The 12,653-nt window shown below is 35.0% G+C and overlaps 1 protein-coding gene across 2 annotated transcripts in view; it reads right to left on the reverse strand.

Annotated features, from left to right (window-relative positions):
• The window catches only part of net, a 55,364-nt gene that overhangs the window by 21,840 nt on the left and 20,871 nt on the right, over positions 1 to 12,653 (reverse strand). Inside the window, exon 2 of one of the 2 annotated variants that reach the window (XM_067768623.1) lies at positions 3,847 to 4,187. The exons of the other annotated variant lie outside the window; for it this stretch is intronic. Within the exon in view, the coding sequence (XP_067624724.1) occupies positions 3,847 to 3,934 (88 nt within the window). The 5' untranslated portion in view covers positions 3,935 to 4,187. The remainder of the gene's footprint in view (positions 1 to 3,846; positions 4,188 to 12,653) is intronic. 2 annotated transcript variants of the gene reach the window in all.

Raw genomic sequence — 12,653 nt, forward strand, 5'->3', positions numbered from 1 at the left:
GTAGAAATGGGTCAACAGTAAGAAAAATACTGTCCGCCATCTTGAATTTGAAATTTGACATCGCATTCTTGTTTAGCGACCCCCAAAATATATCGAATAAGTAATTTGGTCATTATTATTGCGGAATTATATTTTTTTTCGATAATTTTTGACTAAAACATGGCACTTTTTGCGAGTTGCCTCAATTTAGAATTTTTTTTCAGGTTAAAAACTTTATTTTTAAAAAACACCTAACGGCATAAAAAACCGCTCTTTTTGAGGAATTTTTCGTGTGCTGAAAAAATTTTTTCCCAAAATTGAAATGGGCAGGGGGTGGCTGATTTGACAAAGAATTCCCCATATAATTTTCTTTTATTTGAGAAAAAATAAGAAATTGCAAAATAACTATAAGTTTTCGAGAGAAATATAAAGCTCTAAAAAAAGAGTTTTTGTCTTCGATCTCGAATTTGAGCAGAAATATTGAAAACGGACGCTACTTTTTATTCCAGTTATATGCATGTAGCCTTTTCGAGCAACTTTTAATTTAATGTAATTAAATTTTTTAATGCAATTTACATATTTAAAATATGCAATCCAAACAAAAAAGAAACTAATTAAATTTATTTTTAACACTCCTGAGAATAGCAATTTTTTTAAGCCTGCCATTTTCAACATCCATCACATACTTGAACCTTTACAATTATGGCAGGAAGGTTGAATGGAATTTTGCAATGTACTGCACATACAAACACGTATGTATGTATATTTATAAAAGTATGCACATGTAAGGGCATATCAATTGCGATCGTGTCGATCATTTATGGCGCGTTCAATTTTATTTAATTTTTTTTTTTTTTTTTTTGATAGTTTATCGCTGCCAATGATCTACTCAACTGCTGCAGAGTCAGTGCTATAGCAACTGGGGAGATACATGTACATATGTACCTACGTGTGTACGTCCTTATTACAGCACTAATCATGCATACATACATACATACATATATGTACATAAATGTAGCGTGCAATATGCGTAACAAAAACCAAACAAAAAACAAGCAATAAGAATATGACTCCAAATGCGTACTAGGGACTGACTCTTGGCTGGCTGCTGTCCGATTGCCTAGTTTGCAACTGTGGTTGGCGCCTTAGCGCTTAATTTAAGACTGCTGCTAGCACAGTTTGCTCGATTGCCTGATTTCTGGCTGCCTGCCATTTAAGCATACGTTTTTTGCAGCAACAACAACAACAGCAACTGAGTACTAGTAATCAGCATTTATTTGTGCGCAGCTCACTCACTCACTACGCTCTACTTGGACACGAGGACGCATGCCACTTAAACATGCAACAATAGCAGTTATATTGTTTGTTGTTATTGTTATAGGCAACAATGCAATGCAAAACTTGGGCAACATTTACATTTTGTTATTGCTTATTTGTGGTTGCTTTTGCAATTGATAATCTTTGATTGTCTGTGGGGATCGCAGCGCTCGGCCTGTTGACCGTGGTGGCATGCGTTGCAATTTTAATTTTGCTGCATTTTTTCTTTTTTTTTCTGTTTGTTGTTGCTTTTGCAATGCTATTGTTTTGCCACTTGTTGGCTTTTGAATAACCGACCGTCTCTAGGAATTTCATGCTGCACCATATTGGAAAATGAGCACATTCTTTAGGGTAAACGTTTTATTTCTGAAACATGGAAATGCTTGGTTGGGTGATTAAGTAGCCAGGAAAGCTGCCAGCAAACGAGCACATATAGATCAACTCCAGCTCTCCTTCAATGGGCAGGTAATTATGGACATTTCATGTAATGCACATTGACGTTTTAGACTCTGCACTGCTGTCTGCTGCCACTCAACGCCCCTTCAATTGCTACTTCGGAGCAGCTGCTCCATGTGCTTTGCTGCAGCGCTTCAAGTCACTACATTCGGCATACCAAATGGCAGCTTTTATCTATCAAATGTGCCGATTTGTAGACAGTTTGAAATCTGACTACATATTGATTTTGCGTTGATTTGTTGAAATTTTTTTTCAAGCGCCATGTTTTGTTGGTTTCTTTAAAATATTTTTTTTTTAGTTTTTCGTATTGAGCATTTCATATCTTGCTGGGTTTTTTTTATAAAAACAATTGCAAAAATTTGCTCTAAATGTGCATACGTACTTGATGTCTGTGACGTGATGGGTCCAACGTATCGATAGGAATTGTATTTAAATTGCTAAATATCGCTTATCATCAATCGGTTACCTGATTGGGTAAGTGTGGTTACTTTTATCATATTATTGATAAAAGTATTGAGTGGAAATATTGAATTTGAAAGTGAAATTATTAAAGGGCTAATGTACATAAAAGTCTGTTTTTAAAACCTGAAGAGATGCTCTTCGCTTGTTATGAGTAGTAACACCAACGCAGGTGGATTTAGTGGAGTTACTAACATCTGAGAACACAGCCGTGTGAAGCTATAAAACACAAGCAGGTCCTCGGTGAATCCTATACTCAAAGAAAAATCAATACACTAAACTGGCAGAGGAGGAACGCAATCTCCGTAGGGAAACGCGCGTCAATCTAGCTCAACTTCGATCTGGGTACTGTAACAGTTTAAACTCTTACCTATCCAGAATCAACCCCGACATACATAACATATGTCCTACTTGTAAATGTGCCCACATGACACCAACCATCTCTTTAACTGTATTGAGGAACCAACGCCTCTAGTACCCCTCTCATTATGGTCCACCGCTGCTGAAACAGCAAGTTTCCTTGGACTACCGTTAGAGGACGTTGATGACAATTTGTGATTGGTCGCACCTATTGGATGGGGCGAAGGACTGCTACAACAACAACAACAACAGGTGAACTTAGAATGTGCACCCTAGCTATATACAAAGTTTCATTTTCATTTCATATTTCCAACCTTACTAGAAAAATTCAGAAAAATCGATGGAAATATTCACTAATTGATCGAGGTTTTATTCCTTTATAAAGGTTTTTTGGTCCTGGCCCAAAGAATTTTCTAAATATATCTACCCTAGCACCTTTATATTACATTCTATGTTCCAATCTGAAGTACAGCGAAAAATTACTTAACAATCGACATCAAAATTAGTTCAGTAGCTTTTCATACACCTTGTTCATTGCGCCATCTTGCAAAATATTTTTCAATTAATATTGTATTCGACTTCTGATCTATGTCTCAGGTATCTAGCTCAAAGTCTCCTTAAAAATCGATAAATGTTCCAGATCTAGTAGAAAGCTGTATAATTTTTTAATCATCAGACTCCCTGAAGAAGACGTGAAAGCATCAAAACGGGTAAAAGAGAAAACGAAAATGCAAATATTGCAATCATACAGCGTCCACTAGCAGATTGACCTCCCACTGGTCAAAAACCAAGTACCTTGGAGCTCAAGAAACATAATATGAAACATTCAGAGCTTTGTCAAAACAAAAAACCCAATAATCAGACTCAGTACGGTATTTTCTGGAGACGCCGAAATATAGCACTCAACGCACACATTGTATGAAATTGCAAAGTTAAAGTTTTCTTTGCACTTTAATGCGTTTTATTGCTCTCCTGTCTTTTTCAGGGAGTCAGATTATGAATATGATTATGCTTGGAATATATCAAACCGCACCGCAGCATGCCTCTCATAACATACATACATCGTAACAACAACAAAAGAAAACCCAAAATTTCAAACCCCAAATGATTTAAGCTAAAAATACTTAAAAGATACAACCCACCAACTCAATAGCTTAATACCAATAGCTTTTGTGGTAATGTTGGTTGCTCATGGCAGTGACGGCTGCGGCTATTTGTTCCGCGGATGTCTCTGATACTTTGCTGCGTAATTTGAAAAATTATTACAAAGCTTACTGCATGGTTTGGTTGATGTGATGAGCTTTGCGTGTGTAGTAGACGCAGCTGCTATTTTACAATTGCACCACAAAACACTTAATGGCATTTCCCTGGTGGGGTTCGCGGGCGCATACACAACGCCAGACGCCGCACGTCCGTCTATCTGCCCACTCGCTCCATTGTCTGGTTAACGCCACGAATTATCCAAAGTTTTCTCAAGTTGCATTGCTGTTAAATGTTATTGTCGTTGATATGCGTACTTGTTACTATGTATCATCTATGGTTGTTGTTGTTATTCGTGTAATTCTTTTTGCTGTCAGTGAGCTTCAATTGATGCGCGCATCAGCTGCACGCGTTCACTGCGTTATACAAAAAAACAAAAAAAAAAAAAAAAAAAAATCAATGTCTGATACTCATATTTGCAACATCAACCCTAAAACAGAAAAGTTGGCATAAAGCTTCATTCGAACAACCACCAACTGTGCAACAAAGTGGCGATTATTCTTTTATCTATTTCCATATTGTTTATTTTCTACTGTTTGTTACTTTGTTTGCTTTTCGTTTATGTTCTGTCACTAACCTACTCTCCCACCAAATTGAAAACCGTATCATCCTCTTGTCAAATTTATGTTTCAGCCGACAGGCAGCCAAATGGTAGTTGCCATTTTCCAGTTAGTATACAATCATATTTTCTCTTCAAGCAGTGATGCATTAACTTTTCAATGGCTGTCAGATATTTTCATATTTTTTATGTGTTTTATAGCTACCGCAGTTGTATCTTTTATTGAAGTGCGAGTAGGAGTTATAAGCTTGCCGACAATATGGTAGGCATAGTTATGGGAATGTTTGTGGTGTTGTTCGGAAGCACATTCATCAATGCGTAATCTTCCGCAGCCCCTGAGGATTATCTGATTTCAAGTTTTGCTTTAGGAGAATGAGACATTATCTGCCATCGCTTCCCGCTTTTCTTTAGAACTTTCTGACTATCGTCCCTTGTAAAAATTGACCAAAAGACGTAGTTTAAGAGTTGCGCCATCCTCAGTGCATTTTTCGTTCTATGAATGACACTGAGGTAAGTGCAGCGAGGATTATAGCTGCGCTTAATAGTTTTTTAAAACCGAAAAAAAATTTTTTTTTATAAATATTTGGCCAAAAGACATCGTTTAAGAGTTGTGCCATCCTCAGTGCATTTTTCGTTCTATGAATGACACTGAGGTAAGCGCAACGAGGATTATAGCTGCGCTTAATAGTTTTTTAAAACCGAAAACATTTTTTTTTTTTATAAATAGTAGGTCGATTGAAGCCTTCAGGCTTATATTGATCCTGAAGACGCCATTTAAAGACCAAAATTTAATTGCCTGATTCGTTTATTTAATTGTTATTCTAAAAGAATGGAAGGTTGTTGTATATGCAAGCGATATTTCGCCATCCTCTGTCAAATTTGATTCGGAGAAAAAGTTGTTTCAGAGTTGTGCCATATTCGAGGTCAAGCCGAATCTTTACCAGGTGGTGGCAAAGTGAATTCAACTCAAATCGCCGTGTAAAAGAATGTCAAGTCAAAACAAAATTTGTTCTGATTTCGATTAACTGACATCTTGTTGTCGATGTATGGAAAATAATCAAGAAGAAGCAATCAGCTGTTGGGCTAACAGTACCTGGTAGTGAATTCGCCTTGATTCGGGATTATTATATAAAAGAAAAATTACACTGAATATGACTCAAAGCGTCTGCGAATTGGCACGCACTGCCTAATAATTTTTTTTACGAATTTCAAGACATATTTTCCAACTGTTTATTAAGTTTTGACCTTTGACCCTTGGTTTTAACTTTTACGTAGCTTTTTCGAGTTTTCAAAATTTCAGCTGTCTCAATATTTCGCTTGTAGCTACAACTTTTCAGATGTGAGATCTTCTACCTCCAAAAGTCATCATCCTGTGGGCGCCATCTGACAATCATTTGACGCCAACTTAGATTAACGTCTGTTGAAGAAAATCCAAATCACTGAACGCTATCTACGCTAATCATCAAACAGAGACAGTTGGTCTACTTAATATTTTTTTTTATGTTTTTGCCACGCCAACGCGAGCAGCAGTTAAGCAATGAATATCCTTTAATAGCACACGTTTCCTTGTAAAAGCTGCTATTCTCTATCATTTCCAATCACAATTCACTTTCGTCTCACCACCTTGGATATTGCACGTTTAAAGTTTTCCGTCAGCTGCGGTTAGAGCTCAAGTTTCGATGCAATATAATTTTTACTATTTTTAAGATTTTTTTTTTTTATTTAAGTACAAATTTTTTTGCGTTCATTTTTATAACCGTTTCTATATTTTTCTGCTTCTGCTATTCTTTGTCTATCATGCATCTTTTTATATTTTTCAAAACAGTCATAAAACTTTATTTGTATATTTGTTTGTTTGTGTGTGTTTGGTGTTATGCCAGTCTGCTATACGATCCTCTGGGTCTTTTATGTTTCATGTTGGCTGTTTTGTGTCAGTTTGGTTAGCTGGTTTGTTGTGTGGTTGCTATTGCCAACAGCAGCAGCAGCATCATCATCAACGACAGTGTGTTGCCAACCGATTACTCATTGCTGTTGTCCATTAGGCCGGGTTTTGGCGTTAAATTCACTGCTTTCCAGATTTTCGTTTTTATACTCAGCTGAGCAGAGCTCACAGAGTATATTAACTTTATTCGCATAACGGTAATCCGTAACGGCATAAACTAATCGAGATAGATATAGACTTCTATATATCAAAATGATCTGGGTGAAAAAAGAAATTCATTTAGCCATGTCCGTCCGTCCGTCCGTCCGTCTGTCCGTCCGTCTGTAAACACGATAACTTGAGTAAATTTTGAGGTATCTTGATGAAATTTGGTATGTAGGTTCGCGGACCCTCATCTCAGATCGCTATTTAAAATGAACGAAATCGGACTACAACCACGCCCACTTTTTCGATATCGAAAATTTCGAAAAAACGAAAAAGTGCGATAATTCATTACCAAATACGGATAAAGCGATGAAACTTGGTAGGTGCCTTGACCTTATGACAAAAAATAGAAAATTACAAATTTTTGGACAATGGGCGTGGCACCGCCCACTTTTAAAGAAGGTAATTTAAAAGTTTTGCAAGCTTTAATTTGGCAGTCGTTGAAGATATCATGATAAAATTTGGTAGGCACGTTACTCCTATTACTATATGTGTGGCAAATAAAAATTAACGAAATCGGATGACGAACACGCCCACTTTAAAAAAAAAAATTTTTTTAGGTCAAATTTTGACAAAAAATTTAATATCTTTACAGTATAACAGTAAATTATGTCAACATTCGACTTCAGTAATGATATGGTGCAACAAAATACAAAGATAAAAGAAAATTTCAAAATGGGCGTAACTCCGCCCTTTTTCATTTAATTCGTCTAGAATACTTTTAATGCCATAAGTCGAACAAAAATTTACCAATTCTTGTGAAATTTGGTAGGGACATAGAGTCTATGACGATAACTATTTTCTGTGAAAATGGGCGAAATCGATTGAAGCCGCGCCCAGTTTGTATACACAGTCGACCGTGTGTCTTCCTCTCGGCCGTTAACATGATAACTTGAGCAAAAAACGATATATCTTTACTAAACTGAGTTCACGTACTTATCTGAACTCACCTTATCTTGGTATAAAAATGGCCGAAATCCGGCTATGACACGCCCACTTTTTCGATATCGAAAATTACGAAAAATGAAAGAAATACCATAATTCAGTGATTTTCCCTTATTTTGTCTCCAAAGCTCTCAGCTGAGTATATAATGTTCGGTTACACACGAACTTAGCCTTCCTTATTTGCTATGTTTGTATTTGTTCTAGTAATAAGCAGCTGTTCTTACTCAACTTCAGTCATTGTGCTTGACTGCCTTTTTTTCGTGGCATTGCTTACTCTATGCTTTTACGCCCTTTTTAGCAATTTGACTGTTCTACAATTTGCTCTGCATGGCATGATATCACATGGTGGTTTCGCATGTTTTCTATTTACATGCGCCGTTTCCAGCACTAACTTTTGCTGTCGCACAGCTTCTCGTCTCTTACATTGCTCACTGACCCCTTTTTCACACTTGCTTTGCTTTTTGTATGTTTTGTTGTTTTTGCTGACGGCTTCTGGCGCCATCTGTTCGATTAAAATCCAAGCTGTACAAACTTTAGTTGAATGTTTCCCCAAAGGCTCGCAAACACCCCGCTGTCTTTGGCCACCATCGCCAGCCCACAGCTTTTTAGTCTACTCTCGATTTCATTGCTATTTCATGGCAGAGCTGAAGCATGAATCACGTTTTGCTGCTAACCCATGCTGTGTGTGTGCGCTTTTCATCGTCATCGTCAGCGTCTGATTCGTCCTCATTGTTGTCGTCGCCTCTTTTCAATGATTTTCCACTCTTTTTACCTCCTCAGCACTGGGTCGTGTGTGAAAATCAGTCTGGTATCGTTGGCAAAAATTGCAAATGCCATGTGTTGGTGGCAAACATGATTTTGTCGATGTGTTGGTTTGTGCTCGAGTACCACGATTGGTTTGCTCATTGCTCGTTGTTGTTGTTGTTGCTGTTGCTGCTGAAGTTGGATAAAGATGTGACATGCTGATAACTTTTTGAATTATGTAGGAGCATTTTGTGAGTGTAGCAGATGTGCACTTTGGAATATCACAAAAAGTTATAACAATAGCTATATATATTGCTTCCAAAAAAGAACGACAACAATAGAAACAACATTTTATATGTATGCACAAGATATTTAAAAACAAATGTTGCCATGATGAAGTTGGAATATTAAATGAGTGTTTAATTGAAAAGTGACGTTAAGTAGCGTCTAAAGCCTTAAAGTAATAATGAGCCAGCTCAAAAAGTTCTATAAATGTGAGGAGGGAAAAACACATAAGACATGTCACATGTGCATTCCCGAAATGGCCTCCAAACAATTTTCAAACAGTTCTAGAATGAAGCCGAAAGGCTTCCAAAGTTATTCCGCAATTAGTCTAAATTAGGATAGAAATGGTTTCGAAATAATTTTCAAATAGTCCGAGAATGAAACCGAAACGCTTCTTAAGTGATTCCGTATCTCTTCTGATTTAGGGTAGAAGTGGTGTTAAAATCATCCCGAAATCTTTATATGCTCTACTCTTTTATCACACCATAATCCCAAAATTGGTACCAAAGTGGACGCGAAAACAATTCAAAAGTTACCGTTAACTATTCTGAAATGATCTCGGCACACTCCTGAAACAATTTTATTGAAACTAAAACAGAAATTGAAATTAGAACCGTAACAAAAATGAAACTAGAACCAGGAACGCAACCAAATCTGAAGCGACTTGAAACTTGAGCCAAAACTGAGTTTAGTGCATGAAACCGAAAACAAAACTATCACACGAACTAAAACAAAGCAAAAGCGGAACTAAACAGGAACTAAAAATTGAAACGAAAATTGTAAATGAATACGCATCGACTTTAGCTGTTTTCGCCGAAATAAAACAAAAAAATCTCTCGCTTATTAATTTAGTTTATCCATATTTTAACTTTTATTTTCCTCTATTTTATGTCATATTCAATTTAATTTCATTATATTTTATTACACTAAGTTTTGTTTTATTTCTTTTCACAATCCATAAATGGCCAAAATAATGGCATTGCAAAAAAATATTACTCACTACTAATATTTCATCGCTTGTGCTATTTCGCCTATAATTTATTGCACGTTATTCATTGCTTTTGCCCTACGAACGCCAATTCACGCATACATGCTATAAAACGCCCACATAAACAATTCTGTGTTAGAGATTGTAAGGCATAATCTTTTGTAACCTAGTTGTAATACGTGTACATTAAACCTGCACTACGCGCCAGTAGAGGGCTTCTGCTTGAAATACTTAGGCCGGGTTTTTCAGTGCGAGTTTAAGCTCCAGTTAAAGTTGTCTAGACTTTAACCTTGCCACTTTGTTCGATAACATCAAATTTTGCTGCTCATCTCAGCTTAAGCGGCCGAAGTTGCAGATTTAAATTCTAGTCAAATTTAAGTGGAGTTTAAACTTGCACTGAGAAACCGTGCCTTGGTTTACCAATTCTCTTCTCTTTGGTGTTGTTACTTTACATACTTTCCAGTATCTTACCGTGTCATTTTGCTATTCATTTACAAAAGAATGCAATCATAGTTAACAATCTGTTGGCTAATCAGTGAGTAAGCGCTCAGCGCACATGGCCAAGCCAACAAGCAAACATATTTATTAAATTGCATGCTCTTAAGAGAAAAGGAAAAGAAAAAAATGTTCGCAAGTTATAAATATAAAAATTTATATTTATAGCGCAAAGCATAAACATATCGACATTGCATTTTTTTTATGAGGAAACTCAAAAAAACCCTGAGTTATAGGTTTGTAGGCGACACTTCAAATAAATAACTTGTAGTCAAAAGGAAATGAAAACTGAATATGAAAGGGAGCTAGCAAATAATATTTGTTGGAACATTAAAGAATTTCTTAGATAAGTAAATCGGAACAGAAATCCAAAGGAACACAGAACTACACAAAAAAAATGGGTAAAAATATTACACGGGTTTATTGTACTTTAGAGACGCATTTTAACAAATAATTCATGTATTTTTTTAAAACAATTTCCTACTGGGTAGTAATGTATAACAATTTATTGTAATTTTTTGTCGTGAAGGGGTTTGGCTACGGTTATAGCTTTGTTTGGTTTTGAAAAGCATATCAGCATTTATTAGAACTTTTTTTTCAATGTTGTTGTTTTTTCGGCCTGTTGATTTGTAAAATCGCGGGTTCGAATCGCTTTCAAAGCCTTACAATAATTTTTTTATTATTATTGTTATGATATCTTTGTTTTAACAGAAACATTTTTTTTTGAAATCCTACAGAGGGGGTTTTATATCACAATTAAATGTGTTGCGTTATGCTCACGGGGCTTTAACTACAGTTTTAATAGCTCAGCCTTAGTTAAAAAAAAAGCATTGCAACATTATAATATATAATTCTTAATTTCCTACAGGGTTATTGTATGTTTAGTGAAATATATTTAAATGTATTATATTCCTATATCTTGACTTCAATTTTTATAATCATACTATAGTTTAAGAGAAGATATTGTAACGAATTTAGGGCAACTGCTTTTATTTGCAACCTTCTACTAACGTTCTAATCACTAAACTGTTGAATAAATAACTCCACTATTCAATAATGCAAAATGGCCTTTATTCAAGTCTTCACAATAATACTACTACTTCTCGACAGATAGCGTGCTTAATTCAAACTCAATACTAATTCTCAGCTTTACCTCCTTTTATACTCTGTGATTTCTCGTTCGCATACTTCTAGTCGCTTCTATTTCTAGAATTTACTAGCAGCTATAAAATTACCAGCTATAACATAACTAGAGATGCACGTTATAGCTTCTCATATGCGCGTGAATATGTGAGTGACAGTTCCACAGATAATTGCCTACTTTTGGGAGCATCTCAGATAAGATATATGCATGTGTTTGTGCATCTCTCTCCGCTGCGTGTACGTACATATATGTAGACATAATGATTGATTCGTTTACGTAGATACAAGTGACTGCCTGCTTTATTGTTGTTATGGCTTCATTTACTTAGCATCAGACTAGTGATATCAGTATCACTTAGTGTCACTAGTATTCGTCACAATATTTTAAAATATTTTTTTTCTACAACATATTCCTACTGGATTATTATATATATTTTTAATTTAATCATTTCATTCTGTATTGTATGTATTTTTGGGTTATAACTAGAAATTTCATAGTCCCCTTTGTATTTTAGAGACAAATTTTCGATATTTTATGCATTTTTTCTCGCAAGCCTTTCCTTTGGTTATAAAAAAATTTTACACAATTTTTTTTTAAATTAATGATAATAGTAAAAAACTATTACAAAGGTTTATTTATACTAAACCAAAATTATTAAAGCTGTAGTAAAATGAAACAATTTAACTCATAACAGTAAATTTTAAAATATAATAACCCAGCAGGAAAGCTTTGCGAGGAAAAATGCATACAATTTCGAAAATTTTTCAGTTGTTGCATTTATTCATTCTCTAACTCTTATCGGGTTTGGGAATAACTTTCTTAGCTCTTCTTTAGTTCAACGACTAGAACATTTTTTTTTTTAATTAATTTCTACAAATTTCCTATTGGGTTGTTAAAAATTAAGTTGTTGTCTTTGTTTTTAGAACAAATTGTATATAATTAAAATTAAGCACTAAACTTTTTTATTTAGAAACATTTTTTTCTGCTTGCTGGGTTGTTAAACTTGCACTAAACTTTTTTGTTGAATTTTTTTTATATCTTGTTCTCGATTTCGGCAATAACTTTCAAGGCTCCAGTACTCTAGCACTTAATATCTGTTTGAAATTTAATCGTCAAAAATAAATGGGTTTGTATAAATTAAAAGTTATTGGCCTTGCTTTTTCAATAATTTGTTTATAATTATAGTTATACACTAAACATTTTTTTTCAATTTCGAAAAAAAATTGCACCGATTTTCTACTGGGTTGCTAGACATTACAAATTATTTTTTTGGTGGATTTCCATAATAATTTTTGTACACTTCTAGTTATGTACTCAATTTATCTTATTTTTATTTAAATAAAAATTGTTGACTTTAATTTCCTACTGGGTTAGCGTTAATAAATTTTCCGCGAACGATTGATACGCTGATAGCTGCGTACTGGTAACTGAATTCATTGTATTTGTAATACCGGATTTCGCTATTTGCTGCCACATTGGAAATTATTAAAGTTTTGTCAATTCATTGCTTAAGTGC

This window comes from Eurosta solidaginis, chromosome 2, assembly GCF_040869045.1.
Source record: "Eurosta solidaginis isolate ZX-2024a chromosome 2, ASM4086904v1, whole genome shotgun sequence".
Lineage (NCBI taxonomy): Eukaryota > Metazoa > Arthropoda > Insecta > Diptera > Tephritidae > Eurosta > Eurosta solidaginis.